The 19,598-nt window shown below is 41.8% G+C and overlaps 1 protein-coding gene across 4 annotated transcripts in view; it reads right to left on the bottom strand.

Moving 5' to 3' along the window:
* JMY (junction mediating and regulatory protein, p53 cofactor) overlaps positions 1 to 19,598 on the bottom strand; it is a 65,470-nt gene that overhangs the window by 20,423 nt on the left and 25,449 nt on the right. For all 4 annotated transcript variants that reach the window (XR_006416302.1, XM_044446463.1, XM_044446464.1 and 1 more), the window contains exons 4-6: positions 17,978 to 18,147; positions 8,845 to 9,010; positions 7,984 to 8,171 (exon numbers count right to left, since the gene is read on the bottom strand). Coding sequence is in view for 3 of the 4 variants with exons in the window: in XM_044446463.1 (XP_044302398.1) it covers positions 7,984 to 8,171; positions 8,845 to 9,010; positions 17,978 to 18,147 (524 nt within the window). In the remaining variant the exon portion in view is untranslated. The remainder of the gene's footprint in view (positions 1 to 7,983; positions 8,172 to 8,844; positions 9,011 to 17,977; positions 18,148 to 19,598) is intronic.

A 19,598-nucleotide genomic window follows, 5' to 3' on the forward strand; every position in this document is an offset into this window, starting at 1 on the left:
GGAGTGCTCCTCGACCCAGAGCTTTCATTGGAAGCTCAGGTGACAGAGTGGCGAGGAGCGCTTTCCTTCAGCTTCGGCTGATCCATCAGCTGCGCCCCTACCTGGAGTACGACTGCCTGGCGACAGTGACACACACGTTGGTGACTTCCCGCCTTGACTTCTGTAACGCGCTCTACGTGGGGCTACCCTTGAAGACGGTCCGGATACTTCAATTGGTTCAAAATAGAGCTGCCAGGCTGCTGACGGGGACTGGGCATTATGTTCACATGACTCCGGTCCTCCGTCAGCTTCACTGGCTTCCCATTGAAGTCCGGGCCCAATTCAAGGTGTTGGTGATGACCTATAAGGCCCTAAACGGCTTGGGTCCTGGCTACCTGAAGGAGCGCTTACGTCCATATATGCCCGCCCGCCCCCTGAGATCTGTGGGAGAGGCCCTTCTCCGGGAACCCCCCGTGAAGGAAATTAAGAGGGTAGGTACTCGGAGGAGGGCTTTCTCTGTGGTGGCGCCCAATCTATGGAATGCGCTCCCCAGAGAGATCCGCCTGGCGCCGTCGTTATTTGTTTTTCGACACCAGGCGAAGACCTTTTTATTCAAACGTCATTTTAAGTGTTACTACTATTTATTTATTTTATTCTTCGGCCAGGGTGACTTATTTTATTTTATATTGTTAACTTGTTTTATATTTTATTGTATTATATTTTAATTGATATCTTTGTGAGCCGCCCCAAGGCTTCAGCGAATGGGGCGGCATAGAAATTTTCTAAATAAATAAAAAAAATAAACTAATAAATGGCAAAATGGTATCAGAATAGGGTGCTCCAGGGTGCCTGTGGATGCCCAGGATTATTAAAAAACAAAACGAAACGAAATGCTTATTCACCCCAGCCCACTTTCATTTTAGGAAAAAAATCTCCATTAGAATAGCTAGGAAGACTACTGAGGAACTGCTAACCCTGCTTTCGCAATGCAATACAAGAGGCTTGATTATAAAAAGCCAAGCAAAGAACAAGAAATAAATGCTCAATTATACACTAATCTGGAGATGTAAATAACAAAAAATATTAAAGAGAAGTCAAAGATTTGAAACAAGTATGGTTACATTGAATTCAAGGTAAATTATATCAAAATCTGGAGAGTCTTGAGTTAAAGTCGTATCACTTGAGTCAAAGAGTTATTCAAGTTGTGAACCGCCCCAAGGCTTTGTTGCAATGGAGGCGGCATAGAAATGTTTTAAATAAAATAAATAAATAAATGTAAGGAAATCATGTGGAATGCTAACAATGTCAATAGTTGCTTATTGCTTAATAGACAATAAGTACTGTATAAGGCATAAACACTTAAAAAACCCATAACATAAAACTTTAAATAATAATAGTTACACACTTGGGTGTCTAATCAATAGTCAAGCAGAGCTAGGTGTGGACTTGATCCTTAAGACAAAAGTTCTCTTTAGCTCTGAAAGCTTTGATTACAGAAAATATTTAGGGATAGAAAAGTTTAGGTATCTTGTGTTGCTAAGAAACAATTTACTATTTAGTATAGGGTGTATTTTGATGTCTTTTTTATATTTAATAAAATTTTTAAAAGATGCAAACACTTTCCCTTGCTAATTCTTGTTAGTACAAAAACAAAATGTCTGGTATACGATTTGTTTGACCAAAGGCTTCCTAAATACTAAATCTAAAGATTGACAATGTTGAGTGAAGTAGAATTTGTATAAAAGGCGTTCTGCTCAGTGTATCCACTGTAATGTTGATGGCTCCAGCAAGATGGGCAGTCACAATACTAATGTCTCAAGCTAGACTCCAGCCCCATATTTGCAGTGTGACCTGGGTCAGGGAAGCTGACCAGGTGCCGCCTTGTTTGTTTAGATAGAACACCACCATAGTGTTGCCTGAGGCGATCTGAACATGTTTGCCTTCAAGGAGCTGCTGAAATTTGAAGAACACTTTCTGGACTCTGAGGAGCTCAAAATAGTTGATGTGGTTCCCATGAGCCTATTCAGTTCCTAGTCCCCAGGTCTTGCTCCTATGCAGTACACATGCCACCCCAAGAGTTATGCAGCTGTTCTTGAGTCAGGAATGGTTCTGTGGGCATAAAGGCAATCTCCTTTACTAGATTGTGCTCGCTGGGCCCATCAGGACAGACTCTCTCAAATGGAATGAGGGAGAACCAACTGTTTTTGGATCAAGTCTTACTGAGGCCAATAAGCTCAGACAAACCACAGTTGCAGAGATCACTTCTGTAATCACATGAACTGGATAACTACAATGGTGTAAGCTACAGAAACAGAGCAAGTCAGAAAGGGTCTCCCCAGGCTCCAGCCAGCTCTAACCCCCAGGCTCCAGCCAGTTCCGCTCATGACATGCCTACCACATGCATGTCCAGCCTATCCTTGAACACCCTCATTGATGGGACTTCAACCATCTCCCATGTGTCCCATTTACCCAAAAGTCACTTTCAGTTAACGCTGGAGGTGTAGAGATGGGCTGATTAAAGCTGCTACCTGGTCTGTGAGAAGGTATGCTCTGGCCATCACTGAATCCAGGCATGCTATGATATACAGCATGGGTCCTCAAACTATGGCCTGGGGGCCAGATGACCATTTATCCGGTTTTCAGAGCTTTTCAATGCGCTGCACACGTACCCACACACCACGCACACGCCACGTGCGCCCACCACCGCCCGTCTCACTCCCCCCACACGGGGCTGCGGCAACTTGCTCACGAGGAGATTATTTTGGACTTGCTTAGAGAAAATGATCTCCAAGTGAGCAAGCCACTGCATCGCACACCCACTGCTGCATTGCGGCACGTGCCCACCCTTGCCTTGCCTCGCCTCGCCTCACCGTGCATGCCCGCGCCTTGCCACACTCGCCCCACCCCTGCCTCAGCGCCAGTGCGCCCCACCCCCCACTGGCACCACCTTTCCGGACGCACCTAGCACCGGCACCTTTCAACTGGCCCCCTGGTGAAAAAGTTTGAGGACCCCTGCTTTAGGAGGTTGCAGAAGCTAAGGAAAAGATCCTAGTATATGGAGAGCTAGAAACCCAAGGCACCCAAAATGGTGGTTGAGAAAAAACTGGGGAAATGGTAGAAGCCCCTCTTATGTATACTAAGGGAAAGGGAGGCGGGACTCCTACCAAAATTGATCTAAACTAGGGAAATCTTGACAACATGCCCCATGTAGATACAGAGCCCATATGTACAGAGACTATAAAGAACAATAGGTTTGTTGCAAGAAATAAGTTTTTGATATAGTACAGAACAGTTCATAACTGACTGGGGGACTTTAGAACATTGTGCAGCTTTTTGGAAGTAGGTGTGGCAGCTTTTTTGGTTGAAAAGATTGGTGAGTATTTCTAGAACTTGGAGCCTAGACTAGAAGAGCCTAGACTTCAGGCTGCAACAGATTTTATACAAATAGTTACGCTTTTATGTAGATATCAGAATTTGCTTCATTGGTTCTTTTTGATACATCAGCTATCATAAGCTCAAACAACACTGAAGTGTCAATACATTCTAGCATTTATTATAAGTTATTTATAATCTTAATTATATGAACATAATACTAGTCCAGCTTTCAAATATTCTACTCAAACCCAGCCTTCCTCTTCTTAGCCATTGTTATGCTTTTAAAATTAGCCAGCAGTTGGTAGCACAGAGATAATAGTAAACTATATTTGTATAGTGGTCCCATATCAAACTGCTATCAGGACCTTGTCATGAAGGTTACTTTGCATACTAAAAGCTATTAAGAGAGAATCTTGCCAACAATCATCTTATCAAAAAAACTATATATAGTCCTATTAAGTGTATTTAAATATAGCAAAACAGACAGCACTTATGAACAAATTCCTAGAATCCCAGGTTATGGACATCATTCAGAGACTGTTGCATGAAGGAGCGGTCTATACAGACCCATTAAGAACTAACTCTTCCCTTTGATGGTGCACTAGATGAGGCAGCCTTCCCTTCCTCTACAGCACATTTTACACAAACAGGACAATGAGTGGAAAATAGGGAAATCCAATTATGGACATTTCTTCAATGTGCTGTCCACCTATCACCCATGGTGGATTTAATCAGAGCATGTATCTGTAAACCTTAAACAAAAATCACTGTACTGCAGCTCAGAGGTAAATTTAAATAAACTTTTCTCTCTCTGAAGATGTTTATTTTTAATAAGCATATTAACTATGAATTCAGTACTTGCTTCCTTCAATTTTCAAATCCAAAGATCTATTTATTTGGAAGGATAAGTTGTTAAAAAGTGTCCATAGTTAATTACAGCTGATTGAAGAATAATAAATTAACTAAAGCTTATAGCCCACACAGGTGACAATAACAATTAATTATATTAGATCAACAAAGCTGCTTATAGCAAGGAAGAAAGTAGCTTTAATAAAGGTTGTTTTAATAATGGCTAAATGCTGTCACCAACATCATTTCATGTATTACAACATAAATTTAGAGACAAGATTTCTTTTACGTTACAGCCTATTGCTGCCATATGTATACTGTGTAAATGGCTTTTCTGTATTGAGCAGATATCTCAAATTCCAGCTGTAATGTTTGACAGTAGCATATTGTGGGTCAGCATAATTCCTAGTAGCACTATGACTGGAAATTCCTTTCTTCACATCCCGAAATGCAATGGTAGTAGTGTCAATAGTTTTCTTCATTCTCTTTGCTACTGCCACCAAGTACTTTGTTTCCTATTTTCCTTTCTCTTTTCCTATTTTGAGTGTCATGTTTTCTCTTCTAACAATAAGTACCCTACTTCAATATTTATTATCTGATTTTGAGAATGTTCAGACAATACTTTGTCTGATATAGAAACAAATTACTTAATGCATAAAGGAAGCTAATGCATTAGGGACAAGGAATTTACAAAGCTTTCTCCCTTGACATACCACAGAGATTTGTGATACTTGAAAGACTAAAAATGTGTCATAGCATAAGCTTCTATGGACACTATCTACTTCATCAGTTGCATGAACAAAAGTCAGAGGAAATCAAAATGCAAGAAGTACAGTAACCAATCGCAAAACATTCCTAGGTGATAACACAGACATTACTGCACTGGTGAGCTCATTATCTCATGTAGTATGATATTAAAGTAACAATATCATTGTGCTTCTTGAAATCACAGGAAATAGGAGTTGACTATCCTGAAGTTCAATCCTTGAAGTTCATGAGGATCACCACCTCAATGTCATTTTCCTGATGTCCTATTCTTCCTACATGCAGTGAAGTAGGAAGAACACTAAAACCTCCCTCCCTCTCTCTCATACATACACATGCATGCATGCACATACACCACCTACAGGTGCTGCCTATGATCACCAAACGATGCATAACATGTTCAAATGTCCACAGCCAATTTCTGAAATGTGTTCCAAAAAGAATTAGAACATTTTTGTTAATTCACCAAACTGCATATCAGATCATGGTCTGGAAAGAACAGTTTGGATGTAATGGAAAATGTGGTTCAACAACAGAGGATACAAGTACTGAAACCTGGGGTACCAAAAAGAAAGCAGCATAATTCGTTCTCTGGCCAACCCAAGACCATTACAACTAAATTGAGCAAGTTTACCAAAACAAGCAATTCACATTTGTAAGCTGATCAAAGAATCTAGTCTGCATTAAAAATGATTAAATATGGACTAGACAGAGATTAATCTATCCAAACCAAAATTTTTACTCAAAGCATAATTTTCTGGTCTTTGCAGAAAACTTGTCCACACTGACAGAAATAACTAGCTATGAGGCAGGATACCAAGTCACATTGACATAAGTGGCCACAAAGTAAGGAAATAATCTGATCACTTCTTATTAACTATATGTTCTTTTGAACCCAGCTTTCAATGCTGAGCCACCTGGCAAGACTAAGAACTGGATGAACTGCACTGCAGTACTTCTACTTAATTTGGCAGTTCTCAGAAAGTGGTGCTAGGGAATTATGGCTCAACAACATGGGAACAAGGTTGCTGAATGCCACAAAATGATGTTTAATATCTATACAGATGAGGATGGAGCTGTGCAAGAATTATGAGTATAGAGTTATCAGTATATCTGCCAAAACATCTTCTTTTCCTTAAATCCTACTGAAGTGGTAGAATCCCTGCCAGACATCTGTTGTTTGTAAAGGGCAGGACAGAAGTCAGTAAATTGAAATTTATTCAATACAATGCAGGTATGTTGGTTGCGGGGGAATCTTCAGCTAGGAGTTGTTGTGTGACCTACTTTGGATAAGGGTCTACTCTCTTAAAAGAGCAGGTACACAGGGGAGTATGGTAATCCTAGATTTATCTGACTTTGTCATTTAAGTAGCAGATGGCAACTGAAACCAGAGCATCTTTTTCAAGTTTTGCTTAGTATAGCTACTGTGTCTCTATTTGACAGCACTAGGGCAGTAATACCTCTACATAAAGGCCAAAAGTTGCCTTTAAAACCCCAAATTGAACTGAGAAACTATCTGGAAACTAATGATATTGGCACAAAATTAACCTTAATATAATCTGTGCTGCTAACCTCAGACATGTGATTTGCCATAACATTCTGAATCAACATAACTTTCTAGATTGTCTTCTATGGCAGTTCATGACATAATCCAATCTGGAAGTGACTATGCAATGAACATCTGAGGGTACAATCAACATCCTGAGTCAGATGAACTCCTACTGAGATGGAATTTCTCTAGATGGCTGTCTTCAGCCATCAAAATCTAGCAGCAAGAAAGCGAAAAAAGCTGGGGTGTCAACAGAAATCATTGGTCCCTGCCTCTCCACTCAAGACCTCCAGCATGCTTCTTTTTACCTTCTCCAAATCCTAGTTGTAGCCTTGGGGAGGCAGGTGATGCAGTTCCTTCTGCACTGCCTATGAGGTGCGGTAGGGCAGGGGCTTGGCTTTTGAAGTCCGTACACCAAGATAACAGGATCATGAAGCTGGGGCTCCAATAAATCCAATGCCCTCCCCCCAGTGTCGGGAGGCCACAGTTTAGCACCATAAAGCTAGTTATAATTTTTCCAGGAAAGAGTACAGCTGGCCAACCAGATACAGTTGGCAAAGTTAGCTTAATGCATCCATAACTATAAGCCAGATTTTGTAAACACCCACATACTTGTGAGCCTGTGAGGTTATCTAGAAAACAAGGCTCTTTAACTACCTCTAAACTCAGCACAGTTTATCTACATTAAGCTGCAGTTCATTCACACTTCTCCCATTCAAACGTGATTCCTTATACCAATTTATAATTTCCACAGTTTCTGCAAAAACAGATGGTGCAAATTAATCAGACAGCTGGACTTTATCAGCATATAGATGACACCCCATCCCAAATCTCTGAATGACCTTACCAAACAGTTTTAAACATTACAAAGCACACAGAATAAGATGGAACCTTACGGCAGATATATTGTAGGCAAGAGGACTGAACAGCAGCCCCCTAGCACTATTTTCAAGAACTGACCCTCCAACTATAACCACTGCAGAGCATTATTTCAAAGTGGTCCAGAAGGAAGCTAGTGTCAATAGTATAAAAAGTTGCTGAGAAGTTCATGAGAAATGACTTGGTCATGTTTTCATGTCAGTTCCTGAGTGCAGGTCATCCACTAGGGTCAAAACACCACTTTAATCTCATAATCAGGCTAGAAACCAGAGTACAACGGATCTAACATCTCATGCATCTCGCCCAAACAGAATACATTTGCAATGGCAATAACTGTTTTATTAAGAAAAAATAAAGTTTTATCCAGAGAAAGGTTCTTTATAAGATCTATGTAAGTCTTGCTGCAGTCCCCTTAAGAGGAATCAGCACCTTACCTCCCTTATCCATCCCTTAAAGCTACAGTTGCAGAATCAATAAGGTGGGACATAATTTATTGTTACGCTATTTTTTTATATTGGAGTGTGTGAACTACCTCATGAACTCTTTGTTCAGCAGTGAATGAATGAATTGATAAAGGATTGTTTTACCTTTTTATTTCTGAGGTAGGCTTTCTTGGCTGAAATGCGCCCACGCCTTGCTTCTAGCTGGCGGACCTTTTGTTGCAATTTCTGTAACTCCTCTCTTTGCAATTGTATAGATGTTGCCATATCTTCTTTTTCAAGCATGGCTTCCATACTTTCATAAGTATCATAATATACTACTTCATCTCTTTTCTCTGTCAGAAAATACTAGCAATTTTAATACTTTTTAATGCAGACACACTTGAACAACACCATGTTCTAAGATCTGGAACAACCCTTCAGCAATGATGTACAAAAAATATGAAAGTGATATTGGAAGGGTAATCACAACGCTGAAATGGGATTGAGGGTTACCTTGTACAGGTACTGTCTACAGAAACATACATAAACAAACAAAAATCCAGTAATACATAATATCTCAGCTGAGTGTGACCAGAGCAGAAAGCCACAGGAGCTAAGGCAAATGACCCTTTGGCCTGAGGTGATTTGGCCAAGCCTATCTGGGAGGGACATTGTTTCCCCATTCAAAGAGGGGACTGTGGTGATCAGTTAAACCAGGAATTTGGAAAATCTCCTGAGAATTCACAAGTTAACTCTTTTAACCATCAAGCATAAATGCACTTCATTCAACAATCTGACTCTTGATGTGACCACCTCAGAAGAAGGGAAACTAAATATTATGTATGCTTATATCAAAGTAAATTCCACTGAACACAGTAGGACTTACTTCTGACACTGAACAATTGTTTCTCGAATGGTGTGAGAAATTTGCAGACTCAGAACAATCTTAGTAACCAAATTGTAGTACAGGGCCCTACAGCAACTTGTAAAGTACTATAAATGAAATGTAGAGTGAATGTGTGTCACCTGAAATAAGTCTTTTGATGCTTTCAAGCTGTGCTGTCAGCAGCAGTTCTTCACACTTCAAAATTTCAAACTGCACTTCATACAACTGAAGTTGCAGGTCATAATAATCAGCTTCAAGTTGGTCCAAGTGTGCTATGGCTTCGGTGCCACCTTGTAAGCTCTGCATCTGAAAAGGAAAAAAAGAGCCATAATTTCAGATGGAAGATCTAATAAAACTAACCTAAAACACACCACTTCCTCCCCCCTAAAATATGCCTACACTATTTGACCAATTTTCTAGAAGCACAAAAGGGGATAACACTGTCCATGCATAGTCACCCTGCCCCCTATCAAACATATATTCAGGTGCATCTGATACACAAAAAGCTCACTTGGCATTCAGGTGGCAATAAAATCAGTCTGTCTTCCAGTGTTGTTGCCACTCATTTGCCCTCTTCAGTGCTGACACAGTGTCAAGTCTGATAAGCTATCTGATAACACAGGAGGAGACTGATTTTAAAACAAAGAGAATAACAAACATGCACCAAAGCTGCTGTTAATTGGTTCAGAGAACAGCTATGACCAGTTTTAAGGTGCACATTTTAGAAATCTTTTGGGGAAAAACTTTTGAGGTTTCTAAAAGCCCATTTTCAAATTGAAAATTGTTGACCTGAAACATTCAACTCAGACTCTAAAGTAATGTCAAAACATACCATTCTAAATATCAAAACTTTTTATGTACTTAGAGAACTACAAAGAGCATTCCATGATTTAACACTTCTGGTTATCATCACAATGACAAAGCCTAGCAACTGTAGGATCTGGTCTGCTTCCAGGAAAAAAAGCAGGTTGCTTACCTTTAACTGATGTTCTTCCAGTGGCCATCTGTGCATTCACACACATGGGTGCTGCGCCTGCGCAGTGCCTAGGCCGGAAGATTAGAAAGCTAACCGTTTTTTCTTTTGGCGGGAAAAACTTTGCTCCCTCCCCCTCAGTGGTATAAATAGAGCTGAGTGTCCGCCATTTTACTCAGTCTTGAAGACCGAACGTTTGCCCTCTAGAGGTTGAGTGTAAATTCAACAAGCATCATATATCCCAATGGTACCGATAAGAATTAAAATATGGTACTGAGAGAAAAAAATCATCATCATATCCTAACGGTACCGATGTAAATTAGAGTACAATACCGAGAGGAAAAAAACCATCCACTCACCGACACCGAGTGGGGCCGGCGGGTGGGCTGTGTGAATACACAGATGGCCACTCAAAGAACATCAGTTACAGGTAAGCAACCTGCTTTTCTTCATCGTGGCCTCTGTGCATCACACATATGGGCAATTAGCAAGCTTACCCAACTCGGAGGAGGGAGGTGTCGTCAGCAAAGAACAGATGAAAGAACAGCTCTGCCGAAAGAGCAGTCCTGCCTGGCGTGTACATCAAGCCGATAGTGCTTGGTGAAAGTACATGGTCCAGCCTACGTTGCAGCTTTACAGATATCCTGAAGTGGAACCCCTGCGGCAAAGGCGGACAAAGTAGCTACTGCTCACGTGGAGTGACCCCTTGGGGTAACAGGCAAGTCTATTTTGGATAGTTGGTAGGCCAAGACAATAGTCTGGATGATCCAATTAGATAGTCTTTGAGGTGTAACTGGCGATTCCTTGTCATGTTCGGAGTACTTAACAAAAAGTTTATTAGTCTGATGGAAGGATTCTGTACGGGATTTATAAAAAGCTAAGCAGCGGCGAACATCAAGGGTGTGTAGAGCCCGTTTTATTGGATTCGACAGCGCTGGATAGAACGCCGGCAGAACAATGTCTTGACTCAAGTAGAATGGTTTAGCTACTTTAGGGAGAAATGAAGACTCCATACGAAGGACGACCTTTTCCTTATAGAAATTAAGTATAAAGGGTCTATGCGGAGAGCAGAAAGCTCACTTGCTCTCCGAGCTGATGTTACTGCTATGAGGAAGGTCGTTTTCCAGGACACCAGGCGTAGGTCGACAGTTGCCAAAGGTTCGAACGGAGGTTTAGTAAGTGCTTGGAGTACTACAGAAAGGCTCCACATTGGCATAGCGGGGCGAATAGAAGGATGTAAGTTCTGTAACCCCCAAATAAAGTGTCAAACCCGAGGCTGAGAGAAAACTGATACACCCTGAACCGCACCATGATAGTGTGATATGGCGGCTGCATAAACTTTAATGGATGATGGTTTCAGTCCTGAGTGATACAGTTCCAAGAGAAATTGCAAAATATTGTCAATTGGAGCCATTCCAGGAGGAAAGGAATGGTGTTCTGCAAAGGACAAGAATCTTTTCCACTTAGCCGCATAAGAGCGACGAGTGGACGGTCTTAATGCAGATTAGAGAATCGCCTGAATTTCTTGGTCAATAGTCATCGGTAGCAAAGCAATTGTCGTCGAAACCCAAGTAGGAGCCGTTTGTATAGTCCAGTGAATAGAATCCGCTATAGATTGAGATGTCATCGGTATGGACGCAGTGAAATGGCTCAAGTGATCCGCCATGCCGTCAGCTTCAAGGCAGTCAGATCTGGATGCCGGATCGCTCCTTTTTGCTGTGTTGAGTAATAGACGGGAGGCGAAGAAATGTTCCTCTGGATAGTTGCAGAAGAGTGGCAAACCACGGTTGCCTCAGCCACCACGGAGTTATTATTCCCGTGGCATTCTCTTGAGCTATTTTTGCCACCACTTTCGTTAGAAATGGGATCAGAGGAAATGCATAAAAAGCTATGTTGTCCCAAGGGATCATAAAAGCATCCCCCATCGATCCTGATCCAATGCCCGCTCTGGAGCAGTATAGGGCACACACTCTGTTGTCCTGAGTGGTGAACAAGTCCATGTCCGAATAGCCTCAGAAACGGAAGAGGTTATGGCATATTTGTCTGTCCATCTCCCATTCGTGCATTGTTGACATATGTCTGCTCAACATATCTGCTTCGGTGTTGTCGGTTCCTGCAAGGTGAACCGCTAGGAGCATTATGTCCCTCAGTATGCACCAATCCCAAATGGCCATCGATAGATGTGCTAAGGCTGGTGATTTCATGCCACCCTGCTTGTTGATATAGAAAACAGCAGGTATGTTGTCTGATGCAATCTGGACAACTTGATGGCATAGCACAGTCTCGAAAGCCTTGAGGGTATTGAAGATTGCCTGAAGTTCGAGGAAGTTGATGTGCTTCCTTGTTTCTCGTTGGTTCCAAGTCCCTTGGACCCGAAGTCCCGAACATAATGCACCCCATCCGAGTAGCAATGCGTCCGTGTATAGGGTTGTAGTTGGATGAGGTGGTCGAAAAGGGACACTGATAGACAGATTGTTTGGAATGGTCCACCAAGCTAGAGTACGGAGTATCACAGACGGAATCTGGATTAGTTTGTTGGGAGAATCTTGCTGCGGGTGAAATGAAGTCTTGAAAAACAGCTGTATGGGCCACATACGTAGCATGGCATACAGGACAATGGCAACTGCAGCAGCCATGTGCCCCAGTAGTCTTTGAATGGATATAGCTGGAACCATTCTGAGCATTCCGATTTGACAGATGTGGCCACATAAGGTATCTTGACATTTCGGAGGGAGAAAGGTTCTTTCCCATATGGAGTCAAGACATGCCCCAATAAGTCGATGACCTGCGTGGGAATAAGGGACGATTTCTTGCGGTTAATGCATAGCCCAAGATCATTGAGCAGGGTGCAGGTCACGTGTATAGCAGATAGAAGACCTTGTTTAGTTTGCGAAACAATTAGCCAGTCATCTAAATATGGATGTATTTGCACTCCTTGTGTCCCTAATGTGCGCATACTGGCACCATACACTTTTTAAAAACTCAAGGTGCAGTGGCCAGGCCAAAGGGCAGAACATTGAAATCGAACATATCGAGCCCAACAGTAAAACGCAGGAAGCGTCTGTGCGAAGGATGGATAGAAATATGAAAATAGGCATCCTTCAAGTCCAGTGAGGCAAACCAATCCTCTCTCTTCAGTAACAGAAAGATATTTTGTAAAGTGGTCGTCTGAAACTTTTTTGGTTTGATGTACGTATTAAGATTTCATAAGTCCAGAATCGGACGAAAACCACCGTCCCTTTTCGGAACAGTAAAATATCTGGAGTAGAATCCATGCAACCCCTCTGAGCAGGATAGTTGTCAAACTGCACCCTTGCGAAGCAACTGAGAAATTCGTCGCACAGCACCGATGAAGAAGGTGTAAATCGAATCGGACTAGGTGGAGGGACGACATCGAATTCTATCCTATATCCGAACTGAATGATACACAACACCCACCTATCAGATGTAATGGACTCCCAAATGGGGAGTCGGCCCTGGAGCCAGTCCCCAAAAGGGAGAGGGGAAGGTGGCGTTAGAAGAGAGAGGATGGTTCGCCCAGGCCATCAATGTTGGCGTTTATCGGCATTGAAACATCGACGGCCCTAGGAAAAACATTGCGACTGCTGCCTCCGACGTTGCTGCCGCTGCTGGTAGTGCTGCTGAGGGTGGAATTGTTGACAATAGGAGAAACGAGGCCACTGCCACTTACGCTTCTGTCATGACAGAGTTCGGTCTCGGGTGGCAGAGCAAGAATGGGATGTTGTCCTCTCGAACTCTGTACATGGCCTCATACTGACAGGAGGTAGCCTGTGGTTGGGCCGGTTGATCCCAGGGTTGGACCATAGCATGCCGAAGTGTAGTGATTAGCGGCAAGGCTATGGTCGCGGACTGCTCTCCCCTCACGACATCATAGAACCGATCTGAAGATGGACTGGGCTGTTGGTTCGCTTCGATCTCAAGGGAACAAACGAGGCAGGACATGAGCTCTGTAAAGGAGACATGTGGCTCATCGGGTGAAGCAGGTCCTTGGGAGGTAATCGCTACATCAGGGGATGTAGAGTCTGGACAATAGCGGTGACAGTCGCTCGAGGACGATGTTTCAGGGGAGGTCGGGCGTCCCCTCTCCACACATCTGGATGTTGCCGGCAAGTCTCCCGGGACCAATGGAGATCTACAATCCTGAAGGAAGTATGGATAGGATTGATAACCACCCCAGTCTGGGAAGGCACCATATTCATGCATCATCCAATCATCATCCCATTGTTCCGACGAGCGGCTGCGACGCCTGGGTGGCGATGGTGATTCCGCAGGTGGCTCAGTAGCGGGCACTGGTGTTGGAGATTGTTCCCTCGGTGGGGAGTCTCTAATCTCACCATCAGAGATGGACTCTCAAAGCGGCTCCTCCGTGTGTTAAGGCGGCGCGCTCTCAGGCCGAATGATAGGCCTGGGGGATCCCGGCAGTGTTACCTGCATAGTAGATTGCAGGGCCGGTCCCGAAGCGATCGGTACCGTGGCGGCAGACGGTACTGAGAAGCCTGACAAACCGGAGCCCCGGTGTTTGGGGCAGTCGGGTTTCTTGGTTTTATGGGCGGGCTTATCCGCCCTCTCCTTCCTTGGTTTTTTATGAGCGGAAGGCTTATCCGAGCCAGTGTGCTTGCGCTTCTCCCGTTTCTTGGCTGGGGAGAAAGGCGGCAAGTGGGTCTCCGGTGGAGTAGCTCCTTCAGCCGAAGGACGCTGTGGAGGAGCGGTGGAAGCAGGACACTTCGGAGGAGCGCTCACATTTGAGGAAGAGCACTGAGGAGGTGCGGCTGAAGAGAAACCAGGCCGTAAGAGCAGTTGATTGGACTACATCAAGGCCTGGTCCCAGAGGAGTTTTCGGAGACGATTCTCCCTGTTCTTCCTCGCTTGCTTGGTAAATGCCAAGCAGTGGCCGCACGTGTCAGTTCTATGCCCCTCGCTGAGGCAGAGGAAGCATAGATCATGCGGCTCCGCAGGCAACATCTTGGATCCGCATTCGGTGCATTTGCGGAAGGCCGCTTGCTGCACCATCGCGGAAAAGGAAGAAAAGACGACAGGATAGAAGATAATATTTTTTGTTTTTGTTTTTTTTGAAAATGAAGAGTAGAGGAAAAATGGGGAAGATATACAAACTTGGAATGTAAGAATTGAGTTGAAGAAGGGATAAAGGCCAAACGGACAGTAAGCAGAAAGATCTTAGCGAGGGACATTAACAGGCATGAGGCACAGCGAACGGTGGTCGCAAAGACTGAGTAAAATGGCGGACACTCTGCTCTATTTATACTACTGAGGGGGAGGGAGAGGAGTTTTTCCCGCCAAAAGAAAAAACCATTAGCTTTGTAATCTTCTGGCCTAGGCACTGCACAGGCGCAGCACCTATATGTGTGATGCATAGAGGCCATGACGAAGAACTTCACTGTTCCTCTCAGACTATAAATGCCCATCTTTCACATATCTGTGAATGTGCTTAGAAGAAACAAACCTTGGTAGGTTAAAAAAAAAAAATAAATCCCACCCATCTGGAACAAAGGTTACCAAAGAAAAATGTTTTGAAAATGATAAAAAAAACAACAGAAACTCAATATTGTGGTCTTCACCTGCATCAGAAATTTATATCTTAGGAGGCAAATTTGAGGCAAATTAGGTCTCACAATCCATCACTGATTGCTAAGAAACAATGTAAGCAGGGGGGAAACAGTTCATTACTTAAGATAAATTATTATGTATGACAGTCAACAGAATTTCAGCAAGCCATTTTCAAAGTGGTGATCCAGTCTTGAACACAAGCGGCTAAGGGCACATGCTTAAACCAAAGAAACATCCTCAGACTCCCATAATTCCCAAGCCAGCTGTATTGTTCTGAGAACTGTGACTTCTTTCTTAGCATGTCTAAATATACTTAGCAATGTAGCATATGAAATCTTTAAAAATAACTCATGTACTTATTTGTTACCAATGTGTTAAAATAAATTATACATTTCAAGATTGAAAGAAATACTAAAGAAGTAGTTACCCTAAAGATAGTTTTCTACTTGATACACTATAGTCCAAAGATAGTTCATCCTGAAATAAGGATGTTTTTAATTATGTAACATGAGGCTGTATATTCATGTAATATTTACAGTTGTTCATAAATGAATTCCATTAATCCATTTACCATGTCATGCTCTTCCAGACGTTTCTATAAGATTATCAGGCAATTTTTCTGTCTGGAAAGTATTGTCACAGATCCTTGGTTTTACAATTTTCAAAACTCTGAATTTGTCTGCAGAGATCGCATGCCTATTCTTCACAGCAAAAATGTTATAAAATAAACATATAGAGTTGAGAAAAATACCTTAATCTCAATGCTCCACTGCAAATCAATGTAGGCAGGATCAATCCCTTACCTCTTAAGTGCTAAGATTTCAAAAAATTCAATGAGTAGAAAATTGTTGGGAGTGGAGTAAATCTGCACAAGAAGCTAAGTGTGAGGAGGGAGGGGCAAGCAGCAAAAATGAAAGTGAAACCTTTGAGTAGACTACTCCACAAGTCTTTGGATCTTTTAGTGTATACCCTTTCTCCAGAGGAGAAAACCTATAAGGCTGCAGGTAGAGGTTCCTCTGCCTATGAGTAAGGCAGGTATGAATGCAAATTATGTAGAATGCCACTATTTAAATCTAGTCTTACTGATTTAATGATTTAAAACATGATTTAAATCAATTTAACAGAAATCAAATCCACCCTTGCAATTATCCTACATTTGTAATAAATACAAGAACTGCCATATATTCAAGGATTTAACTTTGTGGTAAACATGGTAATTTTACACCAATTTAACTATCATTAATTTTTCCAATGGACCTGGGAAAATGTCAGGTAAACATCATAAAAATATACACCATCAAGCCATTAACATTTTAATAATTTTTAAAAAGAGTGAACTGCTGCAGAAGCCATGCCACATTTAGCTTCTACAAGCTTTAAAGTTAAAATAACATCAAACCTTTCCAGTAAATCAAATAACAATTCTTGATAATTTTCTACTCTTTTCAAAACATATTTTGATAACAAGTCAATTTCTTTGGACTTTGAGGAAAGCAATTCTCAATACATTTCTGACAGGTCAGTATACTTGGGATAAAGCTATAACCTCAGATGGAGCAGGGAGATCCCCTGCCTGGATTGACCAGCTCTCCCAAGCCACTGCAGAAAGCTTTGTGGTGGTTTGTTCTGCCAAGGTTAGTGTCATGACCTTAAGAGTGGAGGATATGGGTGTTTTGAGGGATGGACTTCAGGACATAAGGAAAAAGAACATGGATCCACTAGCTCCACAAATGTCTCAGGACCTGTCTCCATGCAAAGCAAGCTAGTAAACTAATTGAACACAGAAGTCAGTCCATCACAGAACACAAAAACAAAGAATGGAGAGGCCATAGAATCTTTACCATTCCTCCCACTTTGCCTGGCAATGCTGGATGGACTTATGATAGATGAAGGGCTCCAAGAAGAAAGCATTCTGTCTATCAGTTGTCAGTTAGGATTGGGATAAATCACTGGACTTCCTCTCATGCTCAGCCCAGTCCTGCAAAGTGAGCTGAATCAAGAATAAGTCCAGCAGAAGCAAACATGGAAGAATGGCACTGTTTGCACAGTGCATGGGCCTCAATTCCCGGTGAACACTCCACAAACTTTGGATGCACTGACCAGGAACTTGGACTCTGGGTGCTGCAAAGTGAATCAAAGTCCAGGAAGTCAAAACTAGGGAATCTGACAGAATTTCCACACAGATAACTCTCACATCCCTAGTGTCAAATCTAAAACTGTGTGCTCAATCCCTGAAGATGACTTAGAATAGAAATAATCCTGAAATTCTATCCACAGTCAGTGCTGTACATTTGTACATAGCAAGAGCTAAGCTGGATCAGACCAAGACTCCATCTAGTCCAGCTTTCTGTTCACACTGTCGCCAAGCAGCTGCCTGTGGGAAAACCACAAAGATGTTATGAGTGCAGCAGCACCATCCCATTTGTGTTTCCCGCAAAGGGTGTGCAAAGTTATGCTGCCTCTCTATTAGTGGTAGTAGCATACAGATAGCAGGGTTAGTAGCCCTAGATAGCCCTGTCCTCCATAATCTATCTAAACCCCTTTGAAAACTGTTCAAATTGGTTGCTGTTACTATATCTTGTAGTAGATATAGTTTAGCTAGGCACCGTGGGAAGAAGTACTTCCTTTATCTGTTCCGAATTTCTCACAGTACAATGTTTAAAATTAAGAGTTGAAAGTCTTATTTGTAGAAGTGCATTACTCAGAGAAATTACCTCTTCTTTCAGTGCATGTTTCTTCTGTTCCAAACAGATTTCCTTTGCTCTCATCAGCTGCAACGTCTCCTTAGACACAGCATATTGAAGTTTTTCCATTCGTTCCACTGCTGCTGCCCATGCTGCCTTGCCAAACTTTTTCTGGTCTGTCCGCATTCGATCATACACAGCTGTAAAACTAAACTGTTTAAATAGCATACAATATCCACGCATGCTTAACATTTCATTTTTAAAAACTCAGGCATATATCACTATAAAGTGAACACAAAATGAGATTCCTATTTGATACATGAAAAAGCATCAGGAAGTATTTTCAGATAACGTATTTTGTTTTGAAAACAGCAAAGATACTTACATACATCATACATACATCCTATATATGGCCTGTTCTTTCAGTGCATAATTCTATAACATAATTAAACCACAGGACAAAGTGCAACTCAGTAGAACAACACTGCACATATTATCATACAAGTCTGTCACAATCTCCTTTACTTTGTTGGAGGCCAGCAGCAGTACTGGCAGCATCAATACAAGGGATGGATAAATCTGTACAAATCCAATTCTAATCACTTTCTTATTATTTCTACATTAGGTATTTTCCATCCTTTTTCTTGATTTTTTAGAAGTTTGTACCACACCTGTAAGTATATTTGTATGCATTCCTTATAACATATGCATTTTTGAATCCACTGAGAAAATTTATTTATTTTGCAAACAATTTCTCCTAATATGATGAGGATTTTCACACTTTCCCCTAACACAGAAACCATTGTATAGAGTTCTTATTATAATACATTTTTTGTTTTTGTAAGCTGCACTGCATAATTAGGGCAAGTGTAAATACTGTCGTATAATTTCATCATATGTGTAAGTACGGGAATTGTGAATTTGAAACACATTAAAATGCAAGCCAGCTCCTCTCTGATCAAGACATTTGAACATTAACTCCAACACCATTCTTAGGCATGACTTTCTACTTTATAAATAACCACTTTTCAATCTCAAGCAAACCATTTTGTGCTTTTTCGGAACAACCAAATGTTGTATCTTCTTTTAATGTGAAATCTGCATACTTAAAAGTTTGGGAAAGAGTTCAGTAATTTGCAGGCCATGTCCTTGAGAGGGGAAAGACAAAAGATGAACATCTGAGATCAGTCCTCCAATTCTGAGTGCTAGTCAGAATACCATTTCACATGCCCCCTGAGGATTAGACTGAGGCAGGGGAAGGCAGGAAGAGAAGGCTCCATTCAGTCCTATGCGAGGCCCTTCCCTCACAGGGATGAAATATGCTACCCTTCATGTTTCTCAAGTGTTTACAGTATAAATATGCAGATTCCTCATTTTCTAAAAGGGTTAACAAACCAGGACCAACAACCTCTTAATTACAATTAGTGTATTCATTTAACTAGTAATGGAATAAATTTGAAGCAAACCATAACTATGAGGCCTGGGTTTCAAGAGCTGAATATCACAAACTCAGTAGCCAAACAAAATTCCTTGTATGCATAATAGAAATGCCTCCATTCACATGATAGTTTTGTTGGGAACTAATAATGTAAAACTTTTCACATAAAATTTATAAAACTGAACAACTGTAAATACTTATATCTTCATCCAG

This window comes from Varanus komodoensis, unplaced genomic scaffold (assembly GCF_004798865.1).
Source record: "Varanus komodoensis strain SLA01 unplaced genomic scaffold, ASM479886v1 scaffold5, whole genome shotgun sequence".
Classification (NCBI taxonomy): domain Eukaryota; kingdom Metazoa; phylum Chordata; class Lepidosauria; order Squamata; family Varanidae; genus Varanus; species Varanus komodoensis.